Source organism: Marmota flaviventris, chromosome 14 (genome assembly GCF_047511675.1).
Source record: "Marmota flaviventris isolate mMarFla1 chromosome 14, mMarFla1.hap1, whole genome shotgun sequence".
NCBI lineage: Eukaryota > Metazoa > Chordata > Mammalia > Rodentia > Sciuridae > Marmota > Marmota flaviventris.
Genome location: NC_092511.1, coordinates 93490131 through 93509357, shown reverse-complemented (window position 1 = coordinate 93509357; position 19227 = coordinate 93490131). Strand labels below are relative to the sequence as shown.

General features: G+C 39.9%; 1 protein-coding gene across 6 annotated transcripts in view; it reads left to right on the top strand.

The window, feature by feature from the left end:
- The window catches only part of Il1r1 (interleukin 1 receptor type 1), a 73593-nt gene that overhangs the window by 42769 nt on the left and 11597 nt on the right, over positions 1–19227 (top strand). For 2 of the 6 annotated variants that reach the window (XM_071601914.1, XM_071601913.1), the window contains 6 exons: positions 27–103; positions 3131–3233; positions 5626–5689; positions 16166–16400; positions 16504–16693; positions 17411–17579. In XM_071601914.1, the coding sequence (XP_071458015.1) occupies positions 3225–3233; positions 5626–5689; positions 16166–16400; positions 16504–16693; positions 17411–17579 (667 nt within the window). In that variant the 5' untranslated portion in view covers positions 27–103; positions 3131–3224. The remainder of the gene's footprint in view (positions 1–26; positions 104–3130; positions 3234–5625; positions 5690–16165; positions 16401–16503; positions 16694–17410; positions 17580–19227) is intronic. The other 4 variants (XM_071601912.1, XM_071601911.1, XM_071601916.1 and 1 more) reach the window with 3 other exon arrangements.

Below are 19227 nucleotides of genomic sequence, written 5' to 3'. Positions count from 1 at the left end.
TCACTCCTGTCCTCTTTCTTCCCCAGGTAGACACGTCCCCTAAAGATGGTGACTCCCTCCTGAGAAGCCGGATCACTTCCCACAGGAAAAGGCCTTCTCCAAGGTAACAAGGCTGGGTCACCCCAGGATCCCCCTGCTTTTTCTCATAAATTATTGAAGCCCTCCACCCTTAGCTCCAGGGGACCCTGGCATGACTTGTACTCTAAGCAAACATATTTTATATTTCTTGGCCCACTTTTCTTTGGAAGAAGCTCTGTGGTGCTATCAGATTTGGTTTCACTTTGTAACTGGCATTTGAATGTTTGTATATATTTAGGAGGTCCTATCATTTGGGTGGGCCTGGAGGTGATGAAATTAAGTGAAAACAGCTGGGTACAGAAAGACACACACTGCATGATCTCATTCATGTATAGAAGCTGAAAGAGTTGATTTCAGAGAAGAAAGAGCAAGACAGTGATCACGAGAGACAGGAAGGGAAGGGACAGGGGAGGTAAGAGGAAGATTGTATCAGATATTTGAAGGACTCTATGACTCAGTTGAGAGCCACTGCCCACTCACGTTTTCTGGTCAACCAAGCCCCACTGCAGCTGTGAACTCTAAAATGATGATTCCCAATGTGGGAACAGAGCTCTCCTCAATTCTAGCACATTCCAGGCCTTCCTGTCCATTTTTCACTTTTCTTTCTCTTTACACCCAAATTCTCCTTCCTTCCTTCTTTCTTTCTTCCTTCCTTCCTCCTCCTCCTTCTTCGCAGGACTGGGGATAGACTCAGGTGCTCATGTGGATTAGGCAAGTGCTCTATTGCTGAGCTACGTCCCTAGACATTAAAAATTTTCATTTTGAGGCAGAGTCTCACTAAGTTACCCAGATTGGCCTTGAACTTGGATTCCTCCTGCCTCAGCCTTCTGAGTAACTGGGATTAAGGTGGGTGCCCCCACACCTGGCTATGTTTGAAGTTTTGATTTTGGCTAGAGACAACACTGCTGGCCTTGTCCCAGGAGATCTAGGCCTGGTTAGCACCAGTGACACCCTCTGATCTCCTCTGAGCTGTCTGTGGGTCCCTGAGCCTGTCCTCCTAACCTGGGCAGCCCTCCTTGGCCCCCAGTCAGCCTGCCATCCCCACCCTTGTCCCCAGGCACACATCTTGCCCTGCTGGATGGCCTGCCCTCTCATCTCTCATCTGGACCTTCATGGTAGCCTGTCCCCACTCTTGTCACTAGATTATGTTCCACCCAGGTGCCAAGATTTCCAAAAAGAAAACCTAGCCACAGCCCACTGCACGATATAAAATCATGAAGTGATTTTCTGCCATCTTCAAATGTCCAGCTCCTCGGCACACCCTTCATGTTGGGGCACTTTGGGACACTCCAGTTGCACCTCTTGGCACCATCCCATGTGGACCCAGGCATGAAGATAGCCGTGATATAATTGCTCAGTGGGGCAACAACTAAATAGAGAAATGAATGGATAACCAACAACATTTCCCCAACACTTGCCTTTGTCTTCTGCCTGGCCATGCGATTCAGAATAACTAACGTCAGAGGGACCTTGACGGATACTGTTTGTTCTGAGCCCTTTCAGTGTGGCGATTCATGTCATCCTCATAGCAACCATCAATGACAAATACTGTCATCAGCCTCACTTTGTCACTTGGGGGCACTGAGGCATGGAGGCTGAACTTCTATCCACGGTGCCCTTTGTGTTTGGGGCTCCCGGGCTTAAACAGCCTCTCAACTACTGGCACTAGGAAGCCAGTTCATGTCAGCTCTACCTTGGAATTTCTATGTTGCTGAGGGTATCATGGGGTTTGTGTTGATTTTTTTTTTGGGGGGGGGGGTATTACCAGGGATTGAACTCAGTGCTACTCGACCACTGAGCCACATCCCCAGCCCTATTTTGTATTTTATTTAGAGGGATGGTTTCACTGAATTGCTAAGCGCCTCTCTTTTGCTGAGGCTGGCTTTGAACTCACGATCCTCCTGCCTCAGCCTCCCGAGATGCCGGGATTACAGGCATGTTCCACCACGTGGGGCTTGTGTTGACTTTTATTGGGAACACATCTGGATGAGTGCCTCTCTGATGCTCTCACTCCCCTTGATCATGTGACCTTTACTGCCCATCTCTAGGCTCAGTGCTGACCCGTTGACCCCTGGGTCCTAGGGACTGATGTGGATTCTGGACGGCTCCTGGTGAGGGGAAGGGGGTTACTCCCACCTCTTTCTTTATTCCAGTTTGGGGGCAGAAGTCAAGCCTGGAACTCCTATTTTATAGACTGTTTGAGTAGGGAATGACTGATGTCATCTGCCTCAGTGCCCACCTGTGCCAGATGAGGAAAGTGAGGTCCAGGAAGGAGTCACGTCCAAGATCACACTGCCCAGGGGTGGACACCACTGGTCTTGGATGTATGATCATCAGAGTTGTTTGTCTATGATCAATCTGGAGTTATACCTTAGACACGCTCTCTCTAAAAGATACTTTGGCATCTTCTGCCTGCCTAATAATCAGACAAGCCTGATCTTGTGCCTCAGTGAACCACCAGCTGCTGTGCTCAGATGATTTCATAATGCCCTCATTTTGTCATTGATCAACTAATGTGAGTGGTAGTGATGCCCGGAACTGGTAAGCAGGAAACTTACCAGTTCCTGGTAACTTTCTTCTCTTTATTCCTACTGTAAAGACTTAAAACACACATCCATACAGTCCCAGAGAAAGGTCAAAAGCCAGGCTACCAGGCTCCAAAACCTTCTACCTTATTTCATAACCTGAATAGAGTTTCAAGTATATATGGCAATAATACCATTAATCTAGACCAATTTGGGATAAGGCCAATTTACTTGAATAAAGTGTCAGAAGCACATGATATTTAAGGAATGCAGTTTAACTAGTCTGAGACTGGTTTTCAAGGCTTGAGCCAGACTTCAGGATCATCATCCTGGTACTGGGAGTAAAGTGACGAGAATCTGAATAGGTGTGTCTTGCATGCTTAGAAAATCTTGTAGGATTTTTGTAACTTTTAATTGATCTTCTTAAAGAGAACACTTTCTAGTTAACATTCCAATGATTGCTTGTGTTAAGTCTGAAGGAGAATCATCTTAAAATATTTTGTACCTGTGTATTTACTCACTTACAGCTACAAATAAGAAGATAGGCACCTTTTGTCTCCAGAGCCGAGCACAGGTCTATAATTCCATGACTGACTTAGGAGGCCAAGGCAGGAGGATTGCATGTTCAAGGTCAGTCTTGGCAATTTAGCAAGAGCCTGCCTCAAAATAAAAATGAATGAATGAATGAAAAGGGCTGGGATTGTAGTTTAGTGGTGAAGCACCCCAGGATTCAGTCCCTAGTACTGTTAAAAAAAAAAAAAGAGGCAGACTTTTTTTGTTTTTTTTTCAAAGCATAGAACTACGTGGTCTCCTCTGAATCTAATGGAGGGGATAGCTATTTATTTTGTATGGGTTTTTTTTTGTTTGTTTGTTTTTGTTGTTCATTCCGTGAGACATTATTAGGGGTGACGGGGTTTCAAGCACAGTGCTAGATGCTGAGCGGGCAGAGATGAGCAGGCCTTGGCTCCTGCCCACATGGGTTTTCCTTGCCAGGATAACTGCAGGAAAGTGCTGAGAGCCATGACAGATGCAGGAGTTGCTGGGGTGACCCAGAGGAGGAAGCCAGGCTCAGGTCCACTGAAGGACCCATGAGAAGCTCAAACTCAGTAGCCTTCTGGGGTGTGGGAGGCTGATGGAGTGGGAAGGGGCCAAGACAGGGACAGAGGGAACAGTGGTGGCAAAGGCTAAGAGGCTGGCGCACTTGGCGAGGCCACGACTGAAGTCCTCAATGTTTCCAGGGGGTATGGGGTGTGTGGAGACTTAAGTCAGAGCCTGGCATGAAGCACCCCTGTGCTTTGCTAGGGGGCGTGGCCTTCTGGGCACACCTGAGAGGCAGTGAAGGTGTTTTGAACAGATCATTTGGTGACCGATAGTTGGTGGGCTTTCTGGATTGATTGGCAGATGTCAGTCCCTAGGCAGAGAGATAGATTTGAAGCCTGTTGCCCTAATGACTCCAGAGGAGGACTGGAGATTGCTTGAGCTACTGTGCCACCAGCAATGGTCATGAGTGACCTCCTGGGTGGGCTTGGTGATCTGCAGAGACAGAATGGTTAGGCTTGGGGAGAGGGTGGGTGGAGTGGTGGCAGCCTCAGGTTCACTGATCCTTGGTCTCATTTGGGTGCACACCCACGTAGGTTTGGAGCTATGGTGTGCCTGTTAGGGGAGCACTGGGGACGGAACTTTTGCTGGGACAAGAATGGGTTTCATTTGGGGAGCCTATTGAGTTTGAGGTACTCATGGGCCCTGAGAGGATTTGTGCAAAAGCTAGCTGGACATACAAGCCTGGAACTTACTGCATGTCACCATAAGGTCACTGTTCAGGAGTGTTAAATAGGAACATTCAGAGAGAAAAAGAGGCATTATTTTGGGCTTGGGAGGGTTAAAAGGGTAGGCAAGTGGGAAATGTTTGTTTTTCTCTTTCAAATTCACTTGATATTATTTTAGTGACTGTTCTGCAATGAGTGCGTTCTCCTTCCTGACTTGCTATCTTAGGCAAGCACTTAATCTTGCGTTACACTTCCCTCCATGGAAGTGGACAAAGTCTTTTGCCATTAATAATAAATGACCAGAATCTCAGTTTATTGTGTAGCCCAACTGCTGACCAGAATCTGTTGTAGCTCATGCTGTGTTGGTGTGGAGGGGCTGTTTTTTTTTTTCTTTTCACTTTTGTGAAAACATTTGTATAAGCTCATTTATACATTTTTTGGAAAGTATAAAAAGTCCCAGAGAAGAAGAAATCCAACCACAAGAACCAACCTAATCTTAATATATTATTAGTCTTTTCAGTGCTGTTCTGCATTATGTTATATTGAAGAAACAATTTGATCTCTTGCATTATGACAGCAAGGCATGACCTTTGTACTCACGTAGAATTATGGAAAGACTTTTGCAAGTGGGTCTTGGCGGAGGGATATATTCCAGGTGGGGAATGGACCTTTACAAGTGGAAGCAACCTGGAAGAGGTCTTGGTTCCAGAACACTCCCCGCCATCAAAATACTTACATATTCACATCTTTTTAATAAAACGGTGTGATATTTCCATATGACCTATGCACATCCTCCCATATGTTCAAAAAAATCTCTAGATTACTTATAACACTTAATGCAATGTAAATGCCACGTAAATAGTTACTCTACTGTATTGTTAAGGGAATAATAACAAGGGAAAAAGTCTGTAAGTGTTCAGTACAGATGAACTTTTTTTCCCCTAAGTATTTTAGATCTGCAGATGTGGAGCCTGTGGATATGGAGAGCTGATTGTAGTCCACTTTGATATAGATTAGATCTGGGGGTGAAGACAAGGGGGATACAAGACTAGAAATGTCTACTGGGGCAGATGATGGAAATATTTTAAATATTAAAGTGTCAAGTTTGCTCCCAGAGCAGCCCAACATGGTAGCATCAGTGACGTAGGAACATATCCATTGGTGGGATTGGGGCCAGGGACAGGTGGGGCATCAGTGCATTTAGAGACTTGCTGGAATAGTAATGTCTTTTTTTTCCCATTCTTCCATTTTTCCAGGAGAATATGAAAGTGATACTCAGAACTGTTTGTCTCACAGTTCTACTGATTTCTTTAGAAGCTGGTAAGTTAAACACGTCCTTGTGTTCTTGTCTACTAAGAAGAACTGATTTAGAAGACGCCAAGAACCTTCTCTAATAGTCATGTTTTTCCTCACCGGTTTCTGTTGTCTCCCAGGACTGTCCTGGTTAGGGATCTGTGTAGCTGGAAATTTCCTTCAGATACTTCACCACTTTTTCTGTCACTCACAATTGGGAAACTGAGGCCTAGGGAGGTTAATAACCCAGGGTCAAGGGGCAAGAGCTCAAATCTGGGTCTCGCTGCTTGGAGTGAGATAAGGAAACCTTGGTTGTCTTTGGAGGAGGGATTCTGCAGTCTTTAAGAGCTTTCTACTACAATCCTTCAGAAGATATTCTTTTTTTTATTCTTTCATTTTCTCTTTTCCCTTCTCCATCCCTTATGTGAGTTTCTTGGGCCCCTTCCGTATGCCAGGTTCTAGGTGCTGGGACACAGCAGTGAATGTTCCAGACAGAAGTATCTGCCTGCAGGGAGTTTGCATTCCTGTAGGGGAGAGAATACATTAGATAAGTAAATATACAGTGTATCATATGGCGGCAAGGGTAGGGAGGAACAAAATAGGAAAGCAGGGTGTACAGTTTGGGGATTGGAGTGGGAAGAAGGTTAAATTTTTTGATAATGTGGTCTGAAAAGGCCTCACTGAGAAATTGACTTTTGATTTGAACCTGAAGGAAGGGGAAGGAGAAAGCTATGTGAATAAGGGGTGGAAGTATCCTGAACTGCATGTGCAAAGGCCCCGAGGCTGAGTGCCTGGCATGTTCTAGAAGCTAAAATACCAGTATGGCTGGAGCATAGTGGCAAAAGGGAAGTCATAAAAGGTGTTGTTATTTGATTAAAGAGGGGATGGTAGAGGTTGGTTTGTATAGAACCTTGCAAGATCTAAGGATCTTGGCTTGCAGTCTGACTGAGATGAAAAGACTGCAGGGTTTTTTTGTTTGAAACTGGAGAGGGGATCTGACTTATATTTTTAATGGGCTCTTTTTGGCTCCTATTTTGAGAACAAATCCTAAGGAGGCAAAGGCAGAAATAGAGATGCCAATTGAGAAGCCATTGTGATAATACAGGCAAGTTAGTTGGTGATGGACTCTAGGCAGGAAATGATGAGGCTTATGTGTAAGTGGCAAGGAGTGAGGAGGAGCCACATTTCAAATAGACTTTGAATCTAGACCCAACAGGGGTTTTCAGATGGATCGATTGTGAGGTGTGAGGGGAAGAATCAGGGACAACTCCAAGGGTTTTGGCCTGACTTAACCAAGGTGGAACTGTCACTGATGCGGTGGGAAAGGGATTGGACGGTCACTCTGGGCATGGGAAGTTTAGCTGTCCCTTGGATGTCTAAATGGTGACATTGACAAAGCCCTGCAGAGCTTGAGAGAGAGGTCTGGGTTGGGGTATAAAATTGGAGGCCTCGGCAGCAGGTGACCTGAGAACCATGAGCGGAACATGGTCATCGAGTGTGTTTAGGAAAGATGACGACTTCAAGGGCTGGACTCGAAGGCCATGCAAGGACTGGTGAGCTGAGGGCTGGGGCGGTGGCTCAGTGGCAAAGTGCTTGCCTAGCGTGAGTGAGGCCTTGGGTTGGATCCCCAGCACCTTGAATTCAGAAAGAGGAGAAGAAAAGAAGGAGGAGACGGAGAGGCGAAAGAGAAGAAAGAAAAGAGGAAGAAGAGGAGGAAGAGGAGTGGGAGGAGGGGGAGGAGGAAGAGGAAGGCCCTGAAATATGGAAGGAGAAACAGATAAGTATCCTGAAAGTCGAGTCAAGAAAATACTTCAGGATGAGAGAACCAGAGGGTCTACGTGTCAGTTGAAGGTTTGTCAAGTGGGACTGTGTCTGAGAGTCGTGTATTTGGTTCAGCAACTTGAAAGTCACGGGTGGCTTTGGTTGGAACAGTGCTGGTGGAATGGGACAAATCTCACACAATGGAAAAGTGGGTCTAACTGAGGAGACACAGTGGTTGCTGCTACAGCTGCTCCTAGCTAGGAGTCCTCACTCTGTGCTGGGGCCATGCTAAGTTCCTAGCCACTTTTATTCCAGGCATATTTTAAAAAGATTAAAATGTTTAAATAGTTTTTAAAAAATGTTTTAAAAATATTTAAAATATTGACTGGAGTATAATCAATATTCAACAAACCTTACATAGCTGGAGTGCATGATTTGAATGTTGACACGCATAGACAGTTCTGAAGCCATGATCACAATCGAGATAATAAATACTGCCATCACTTTCTAGTTTCCATCCTGCAGAATCCCTCCTTTCCATCAATCCTTCCCCATCTCCTTCCTCATCCCTAAGCAGCTGCTGATCTGCTTCCTGTGGCTAGCGATTAGTGCATGTTCTCTATAATTTTGAATAAACGGTATTATATGGTATATGCTCCTTTGAGAGGGAGGGAATCTGATTTCTTTGCTGTTGTTGAACATATTAATAGTTGATTACTTTCCTACATAGTAGTATTCTATTATGTAAATATAATTTGTTTATCTGCTGACATGTTGATGGATATTTTGGCTATTTCTAGTTTTTTTTTTTTTCTCTCGCTGTGCTGGTGATTAAAATGAAGACTTTGGTGTCCTAAGCAAATGCTTTATCACTGAGCTAAAACCCTGGCCCTATTTCTGGTTTTTGAGAATTAAAAATAAAGGATTTATAAACATTGATGTACAGGTTTTTGAATGAGACATATGCTCTCATAATTTGGGGGTAAATAGGAGTAGAATGGCTAGATCATTTAGGAGATGCACATTTAACCTTTTAAGAAAATTTCAGAGTCTCCTAAACTTGTACCATTTTACATCCTCATCAGCAATGCACGGAAGTCCCAGTTCCCCCACATCTTCACCACCACTTGCTATCATCAATCTTTCTTCATTCTAATCTGATAGGTGATATCTGATCCTGGTTTTAACTTGAAGTTTGCTAATGACATTGAGTTTCATTTCGTGTGAGTATTTGTCATACATTTATCTTTTTTGGTGAAATTTCCAAATCACCTATCCATTTTTTTTTTTTTTTTTTTGGTGGTACTGGGGATTGAACCAGGGCCTTGTGCATGTGAGGCAAGCCCTCTACTAACTGAGCTATATCCCTTGCCCCATTTTTTTCTAATTACTTGTTTTCTCATATTGGGTTTTGAGAAATCTTTAAATATTCAGAATACAGGGCCTTTATCATCTATGTGATTTGTAAATATTTTCTTCCTGTCTGTCTTTTCATTTGCTTATGGTATCTTTCAAAGAATAGAATTCTCAATTTTGATGAAGTCTAATTTGCCTTTCCTTAATTTTGATGAAGTCTAATTTGCCTTTTATAAATTGTGCTTTTGGTATTGCATATAAAAAGATCTTTGCCTAATCCTAGGGCATAAAATTTTCTTCTAGATGTTTAATAGTTTTAAGTTTTACATTTAAGCCTATGATTCCCTTTTATTGATTTGTAATTATTGTTTCATGCAGTTAAAAATTATATGGGAAAAAAGAGAAATTACATGCCCAAACTACCTATGTATTTTTAAAAATTCTATCTATCTATGTAGTTTTATATTTACCTCTGTAGTTACTGGTATTTTTTCTTTTTTTATGTGGATTCTATTTATCATCTGGGTTCTTTTATTTTCAGCTTGAAGTCTTATGCACTTTATTTTTTCAGGGTAGGTATGCTTATGATGGATTTTCTTAGTTTTAATTTATCTGTAAATGTTTTCATTTCACCATCATTTTTGAAGGATGGTTTCTCCAGATATAGAATTTTTGATTGATAGTCATATTATTTTTAACTGGATGAAATGTTTTAATATGTCATCCAGCAGTCTCCTGGCTTCTGTGGGTTCTAAGAGCCCATTGTTAATCTTATTGAAAATCCCTTGTATGTAATGAGGCATTTCTCTCTTGTCACCTTCAAGACTTTCTATTTTTGTGTTTCTACAATTGGACTATGATATACCTAGGTGTAAATATCTTTCAGTTCATCCTTGTGGGTTAACCTTGCAAAATCCGTACTTCCTGCAGTAAGTGACCACTGTAGTTATTACTTCTTTAATTTAAGGGTCAGCTAATGATTGGCCTTTCTTTAAATTCCTTGACCTGGTAAGTTTTATAACCCTTTGCCAAGGGGTTCTAAGATTTGGGTATGCCTTACCACTCTGTCTTAGCCTTCAATTCCTGCTTATGTCTGATCTCTGAGTTATCTGGATGTAAGAGACTGGTACCTTTCCTGGGCATGTGAACAGCCCTACCTACGTGAGCACTCTTCTTGATTCCCTAGGAATGTGTCAGAGCTTTCCAAAGCCCCTGTGGACTATGGATCTTCTTTGTCCTAACTGGCCTTAAGCTGCCATCATATTGAACAATTGGCCCTGAGTTTGTTCAACAGACACCCTGGGTGTAGGGCATTTCCTGTGGAGTTCCGAGTCAGGTCAGTAACAGCACTACTCTATGAATGTGACTTCCAGGAACTGCCAGTCAAGTCGAAGAGTGACAGTGTTCGTTAGGACTTTCTGAGGACCTACAAACCTGATCTGTTCTTGAAAGTCTACTCTTTTCATAGCTGCTGTTTGCAAAGATTCTGGTTTTCATGGCCCAATAGAGGGGATTGGGAGTGGTGTAGTTTACAAAGCCAGAAGCCTTACCGTTCTACCTTGGTTCAGAAGATTTTCTTTTCTTAAATAAATGTTCCGATAGTTGCAAGCTTTTCATTAAAAAAAAAAAAAAGTCAATCCTTTTGTTGTTTTTATGGAGGAATGATTTATGGAGACTCTTACTCTGCATTTTGGAGCTCTGCCTCTGAAGTTCTTTTAAATATTTTTCTTTGCATAAAGAGGTACAATTTGTTAAAAAGACTTTTCTTTTTCCACTGCGTTAATTTTGCACTTTTGTCAAAAATTGATTAAATATATTTGTGTGAATTACTTCCAGGATCTCTATTTTGTTCCAGCAATCTATTCATCTTTATGCTAATAATATTTATTATGCTAATAAAGATGAATAGATTGCTGGAACAAAATAGAGATCTTTATTGCTATATGTTTATTATATTAAGTATAACTTGATTTTAAGGCAATGTAACTCCAACTTCTTTCTTTTTTAAATCAAAGTTGCTTTGGCTATTCCGTATGAATTTTAGAATGTATTTATCAATTTGTATGAAAAACTCTGATCCGATCCTGATTAGGATTGAATATAAATAAATTTCCAGAGAACTGATGTCTTTTTTTTCATTTTTTCCTTTTGAATATTATCATATTATAATTGTACATAGTGTTTGAGTTCATTTTGACAAAATCATACATGCAAGGAATTTTATTTCAATCTCCTTTCCTTTCCCCCTTTTCCTTCCCTCCTCCCTCCCCCTATTCTTTCTGCTTTACCCTACTAAACTTCCTTTCTTCTATATATACCTATATATATCCCAGGGACAGGTAGTTCCTAGGGGTTTGTTCTGGTTTGGATATGAGGTGTCTCCCAAAAGGCTCATATTAGGCAATGCAGAAATGTTCATAGGTGAAACAATTAGATTATGAGAGCTATAATCTAATCAGTGGTTGGATGAATTTGAAAAATTAATAATTTTAAGGAATTACTGGGTAGTGACTGTAAGTGAGTAGAGAATGATTAGAAGAAATAATTCACTGGGGGTATGACCTTGGGGATTATATTTTGTCCTTGGCTCTTTGCTCTTTCTTCTTTCTTCCTGGAGCTGAGCTTTCCTCCACCATCCTGCTCTGCCATGAAGTTCTACCTCACCCTAGGCAGGGTGATGGAATCTGCCAGGCATGGATGGAGCCTCTGAAACTGTGAGCCCCAAATAATTTTTTGGGCTCTGAGTTGTTCTTGTCAGGTATTTTGGTCACAGTGATGGAAAGGTGACTAACACAGGGTTGTGGACAGCTTGGCCGGAGCTGCTTTGCATGGGAAGACTGCCGGATCCAGGGCTGGGCCCCCATCCAACTCATTATCCAACTCTCACACACCAAGCCAATATTGCCACTGCCATAAATCAACCCAGGACCAGGTACCTGGCAGCTAGGGACAGCCCCTACTATGGAAATTGACCAACCCTAAACTGGTTGCCCTACCTTGACTTTCCTGTAGGAACTTAAACAATGGATTTGGCCTAGGCTCTTCCCACCCTCCTGCTCTGCCCCTTAACTAAACCTGGTTATTCTTCCTCCAGCCTCCTGTGATATGGATGCCCCATGTCTTGGAATGTCAGCAATAACATCTTCTTTCAATGGCATTAGCCTCTCTGTGTCTTCAATCAGTCACCTGCTGAATTAAGACTCAGACATGGAGACTGCTCACAGTTTACTTCAGTTTGTTCCTTTTCTAGTTTTTTAAATAGAATCTGAAGTCATCAATTTGAGTTTTTTTTAATATGTTGAATTTATTGCTCTCAATTTCTCTCTAAACACTGCTTTCATTGAATGCCACAGTACTGGCCTACTGGGTTTTGCGTACATCATTCAGGCATAAATACTTTCTAATCTTCCTTTTAATTTTTTTTTTTTTACTTATGGGTTATTTGGAAGAGTGTTAGTTTTCAAATCCATGAGGATTTCCTAGATATCTCTGTTATTGACTTTTAAATTAATTTCATTATCACAAGAGAATATGCTTTGTTTAATTTGAATTCTTTCAAATATATTGAGTCCTGGATTATGAAGAAGAATATAATATATGTTAGTGGGTATTTTATGGGTATTTAGAATGAATATTTTGTTGTTGTTGGGTAGAATTTTCTATAAATATCAATTATGTCAAATTGACTGATAGTGTTTTTCAAATCTTCCATATCATTGTCAATTATTCAGTTGTTCTATTTGTTATGTCAATCTTCTGAGTGGATATTGAGATCTCTAATTAAAATTGTTGGTTTCTCTAGTTCTTACAGTTCTATTTGCCTTTTTGGGGGAGGGGTGGGGAGTTCCGGGGGTTGAACTCAGACCGCTATCCCCAGCCCTATGTTGTATTTTATTTAGAGTCAGGGTCTCACTGAGTTGCTTAGTGCCTGCTTTTGCTGAGGTTGGCTTTGAACTCGTGGTCCTACTGCCTCAGCCTCCTGAGCCATTGGGATTACAGGCATGCACCACCACATCGGGCATTTGTTTTTGTTTCATATATTTTGAAGCACTGTTAATAGATGCATAAATATTTATTAATGGGAAATTATCTTTTCTCCCTGCTAATGTTCTATACAATAAAAGTCTACTTTGATCATGCCATTCAAGCTATTTATTTATTGTTTTTATTTTTTACTGCAGTGTAGTTGACAAAAGTCATATGAGTTTATGGTGTCCAATGTAGTGTCTTGGAATATGTATACATTGTGAAATGGGTAAACCAAGCTAATTAAATCAAGCTTGCTATTGATTAGTGTCAATGTGGCATATATTTTTTTATTTTTAACCTACTTTTGTCCTCGTAGTAAAATGGTGTATGAGTATATGTGTGTGTGTTGTGCACCATATAGTTTTCTATTTCTTTTTTCAGCTTGGCCATCTCTACCTTTCAACTGGAGTCTTCAGACTACTGTGATTATTAGTATACTTGGGTTTAATTTTAGGATTTTCCTATTTTCTCACTTCTCCCATCAATTGTGTTATTCCTCTTTCTGCTGCCTTTTACCTTACTTGAGAATGTGTATGGCTCATTTTTCATCTGTGTTGGCTAATTAATCACAACTCTTTGTTATATGGTTTTTAAATAACTGCTCTAAGCCTTAGGTATCCATCTTTTAAATTATCACTGTTAACTTTCAAGTGATTCTGTACAATTTGTGAAATATAAGATTCTTAATGCTATACATCCTTGTTTGTATTTTGCCCTCTTATTTCCATATATCTTATTCCTCTATATGGTGTAGACCTCCTAGGACATTTTTTTTTTAAGAATTCAGTTCTCTTTAAAGAGATTAGAATAATAGGGAAATTGTTTTATAATGAAGTTAATTATTTTATAACATAGTTAACATTTCTGATGCTATTTATTCCTTTGTGAAGATTGGTTTTTATGATAATATTTCTTTTCTTTCTGAAGGTATATCTTATAGTATAGGTCTACTGGTAATTACTTCTTACAGCTTTAAAAAATCTGAAAAAAAATATTTTTCCTTAATTTTGAAAGACATTTTCAATGGGTTCAGAAGTCTACTTGTCTTTCATCGCTGGAAGGATATTGTTCTTCTATCTCTGACTTGTATTGTTTCTGGAAAGAAGGCTGCAGTGTATTTCTTTGTTCACCTGTAATAACTGCATCCCCTTTTTCTGGATACTTGAAAGATTTTCTCTTTGTTGCTGGTTTTTAGCAATGTGGTTGTTAGGTGTTTGCTGTAGTTTTCTTCATGTTTCCTTTGCTTGAGATTTATTATGATTTGGGGGGCTATGAGTTCATTATTTTCATTAATATCTTGAAAAAAATTCATCTTCAAATATTTTTGTTTCGCCTTTTTCTTTTCTTCAGCAATTCATATTACACATTTTGATGTTGTCCTAAGCTAACTAATGCCACATCTGTTTTGTTCTATTATTTTTCCTTCTGTGATTAACTTTGGATAGTTTGTAATGCTGTGTCTTCCAGTATTACAAGACATAGCATTACTTATTAATCTTTTTTTCTACAATGTCAAAGCTACTATACACCCAGCCAGTGTATTTTTTTTTAGCTCAATATTATAATTTTCCATCTGTAAAAGTGTTTTTAACCTCTTCTGCGCCTTTACTCAGCATGGTTTGTCTTTCCTCTACCATCTCGGACACACGGAGTTCAGGAGAAACACCTATTTCAGTTCCTGTCAATATTAAGTCTATCATCTCTGTTATTTCTGGGTCAGTTTTGGTTGGTTGATTTTTTTTTCCCTTCCTCGTGATTGCATGTTATCGCTTCATTGCATGCCTAACAGTTTTTTAAAACACATTGTTGGGATTTGTTGTTACATATTCCTATATGCACATAATATAACAATATAATTTGGGCAGTATCACTCCCTAGCATTTTTCCCCTCTTGGTCCTTTTCCTCAACTGATCTCCCTTTGATTTTCATGAGATCCGTCCCCCACCTTTGTTTTCCTTTATTCCTTTCTAGTTTCTGCATGAGAGAAAGCATAAGACTGTTATCCTTCTGAATTTGACTTATTTCACGCAACATGATTATCTTTAGTACTATCTGTTTTCCTGCAAATGACATAATTTTATTTTCTTTATGGCTAAATAAAATTTCACTCTGTCTATATACCACATTTTTCTTTATGCATTCATCCATCAATGGATACCTAGGCTGATTCCATAGTTTGTCAGTTGTGAATTGTGCTGCTATGAACATGGGTATGCATGAATCACTATGCAAAATGACTTTAATTCTTTAAGATAAATACCAAGGAGGGGTATACCTGGGTAATATGGTGATTCCATGCCTTGTCTTTTGAGGAGACTCCATACTGATTTCCATAGCAGCTGCACTAATCTATAGTCCCACCAATGATGTAAAAGTGTTCTTTTTTCTCCACAACCTTTCCAGACATTGTAGATTTTACCATGTTGTCTGTTTTTCTGTTTATAAATATGTTCATGATCTTTGTTCTGCCGCAGGACTGTTATTTGGAAGTGGTTTTATACTTTCAGGTTTTGCTTTTAAGCTTCATGAGAATCAGAAAAGTATATATTTGAATCCTAATTTTCTCCAACTAGTGAGTCAGAACCTTCTGGGCATTCTACTTGCTGCCCCATGATTAATGAGGTTTCCCCTTAGGGCTGTAATTGTGCTCCTTCTTATCCTTTGGGCATTTTGACTCTAGATCTGGCTTTAAAAAAAAAATTATACTGATTTATACTTAGCTGAAAACTCCAGGGGACTATCTGGGGTTCTGCAAATACTCTCTGTGTGTGCCACCACAACCATGTGGGCACTTTGAGCTGCAAACTCTTAAGTTACACAGATTCCCAACCCCATCTCTTCCACTCAGAGAGACACTGGACTTTGCCTGTGTTTTCTCTTTGCAGTGTCATAGCCAGGCAGTAATCTGGGCAGTTAACTTTGGATAATTGCTCCCTTCCTGTATTTCAATTTTCCTGAGATCTCTGTGCTGTATTCCTTCCTTCTTGGGGCCTTGAACAGTGTGTTTTATAAATTTTGTTCATTTTTTTAGTTGTTCAATTGGGAAGGTGAATCCATCCTCATTGTTTCATGTTATTCTGAAGTGGCTGTCTCCTCTCCTACATTATTCCTGTTTCTTATATGAACAAAGAAGGAGTAAGAGAGATTAGGTAACGTGCCCAAGGGGACAGTACACAGAACTGAATGTAAATCTTCCAGGCTCCCAAGATGATGCTCTTAAGCATAAGACTGGGAAACTTTTATATGTAGTATGAATCAATGTATTCGATGATTGTTGTGTTTATGTGTGTCTATCACAGTAAGAAACATTGGAAAAATTTCTAATGGAAGTTGCTTCCCCTTTCTCCCTTTCAAAGATGAATGTAAGATACGTGAAGAACCAGTAATTTTAGTTTCATCTGCAAATGAAATTGATGTTCGTGCCTGTCCCCTTAACCCAAATGAAAACATAGGCCCGGTGATTTGGTATAAAAATGACAGCAAGACACCTATATCAACGGAGCAAGACTCCAGGATTCATCAAGAAAAGGATAAACTCTGGCTTGTCCCCGCTAAGGTAGAGGATTCAGGACATTACTACTGCTCAGTAAGGTAAGAGAGTCCTCTGTTACAAACGTGTTCCAAGTACATACAATAGTTGAGGACAGAAAAATCTCTAAATAATTTTTAATTTCCCGGTTTAACTTTATTTTAGAAATTCAACTTTCTGCCTTAAAATTAAAATAACTGCCAAGTTTGTGGAAAATGAACCTAACTTGTGTTACAATACAGAAGCTATATTCACACAGAAATTGCGCATTGCCGGAGATGGAAGACTTGTGTGTCCTCATTTGGATTTTTTTAAAGATGAAAATAATGAGTTTCCCACAGTAAAATGGTATAAGGTAATTTTATTTTAAATATGGCATTTTACTTATCTAGTAGATGAAATAGTTTTCTGTGTTGGACACAAAATGAATCTGCAAAGTGTTTTTTCCATTTCTAGATTGTATTCTTCTGTCGTTGTGAAGGTTAATAGGGAATCTAAAAAGAATCATAAGATTGCATTCATTTAATTTGAAGCTTAACTAAAATCTTACTTATCATTGTATTTATTTAATAGGATATAGTTGAGAAAAGTAACAGGATAAATGAAACCTGTTTAAGGACAAGACTGATTATAAAGTGAGATGTTTAAAAGATTACTATCTATTACAACATATATTACTCCATGTTTTATTTAAAACTAAGTGGTCCTTAAATAACTTGATAGTTTCTGTAACTGTTAGAAAAGTGGCTTGACTAGCATTTCATATCATATTTTGGCACTTTTAACCTACCTCATCTGGTAGAACTTAATGGGAAATCATCTTTTAGAGGTTAGGAAAAGCAAAATAGTATCAGTGAAGAAAGAGAGCACAGCATTGATAAGAAATTACAGTGTTCACATTCTTTCCTCAAACACGTTTTTCTTGCTTAATTAATTTGCCCTTCACTTGTGTTTGTAGCACAAGGCTCCGGCATAAAAAATTTAATGATTTTTGCAAAAAGAAAATTTTTTTAGGTATATTGGGCAAAGTAACTAGTTAATTTTCAATGCTTCTTTTCTCCCTCTTGTCTAGGATTGCAAACCTCTGATTCTTGACAACGTATACTTCGTTGGAGTCACAAATACGCTTATTGTGATGAATGTGTCAGAGGGCCATAGAGGGAAGTACACTTGTCATGCATCCTACATGTACTCGGGAAAGCAATATTATATTACCCGGGCAATAGAATTTATTACTCTAGGTGAGTCATAACTCCAACCCCAGGAGTTTAGATCTAGAGAGGCCCAGACACCATGACTTGAACATTACTTTCGTTGTCTGTAGAGGAACTAAATCTAAGAGAAGGTTGATGACTCCACAAAGGTCCCATGGCTTTAGTTTAGCTTTTTGTTCCTGAATATGTAATGGAAACATTTTTTCATTTTCATTTTAGATGCAGTGATAATTAAACAGAGATGTTATGAGCTAAGTTTTCCAACTGACCTAGGAGCCTTATTGTTTGACATGGCTAAAGATGTTCTTTGGAGAGCTCTGGGGCTCCCCTGGCTGAGAGCCTGTCCTTGAGGAGTCTTTGAGTGTCTCTGAACAAGAATAATTGCCACAAATGAGCCTTGGGATAAGTTATACTCCCAGAACCTACTCCGGTGCGTTCTGTGTTAGCCCAGTCATTTGCCCTCTCTAAGGCTGTTTCCTCTTTTGTAACATGACACCACCTCCCAAGGTCATGGGGAAGCTTAGATTTGAGGATGTGCAGCTTGTGTGCATGTGTCTGATGCAAAGCGGTGTGAAGTGCAACACGGGTGTGCAGCTAATTGTGATTGTTCTTAATTTTCTTTGGGCTTTCAGTTCTGTATTAACCGTGTTTCATATTAAGTTATTTGACAACAAAATGAAGCAAAATGTACTTCTATAGATTACCTAAAAATGGGCAGGACACTCAGGCTTTCTGTAAATGTTGGCTTGGAGAATAGAACAGTTGATCTAACTGGAAGTTTTGCAAGTTAAAGGGTATCTATTATGTAAGAATAACAGGTGTAAGTTGAGACTATCTCAGACAACCCAGAATATGATCACACAACACCCAGCAACATTTTCCTATGATAATTAATTTTTCAAAGATTGATGTTATTGAATCACAATTAATTCCCACAAGCACCACCGAAATCCTAATTTTCAGTGGTCTTTGTATCACAACCACATTTCTGGGTTTTCAACAGCCTTCCTGATTCTTGTGTAGCTCTGATCTCCTTACACAGCAACCAAACCAGGGAGAACTGGCACTAGGAATTTTTCAAAATAGATCCAGTACGTCTTAAATACTCTTCTGTCTCCTTGTCTGATCCCATTTGTAGAAATAATATACTTTACCCAGATGAGTAAATATTTTGTTTTTCCTCCAGACGCAACCCAATGAGGCTGAATGCCTTTCATTCATAAATCATATTTTTTGAATATGCGTTGTGTGCCAGGAACTGTTTTAAGAATAGATTAGGAAGCCAACCAACAAGCAATAGACATTATTCTGTCCTGCAGTGGATTACTGGAAATTCGAGTTCATCATTTCTGATCATTTTTCTCTTGGCCACAGATGAACTCTGAAAGCCAATCGATCTTCCTGTAAAGAAGGCTTAGATCAATTTCTGAGGCTCTTGACAACTTTCTGCCTGTTTTAATAAATTGCACCAAAGTGCTTGACATCGGTCAATAACCACATGCACCCATAAGCACACCACTGTTGGTCATTAGCAGTGTTACTAAATACAAGTAGGCCTGGCACTGCCTACTTCCACTCTCCTCGCCTTTCCTGATTTGCTCTAAGAGAGCATTATCTTGAGTGTCTGGGTTGGCAGGGTCCAGTTTGGTGAGGATGCTCAGGTAGCCGCAGCCTC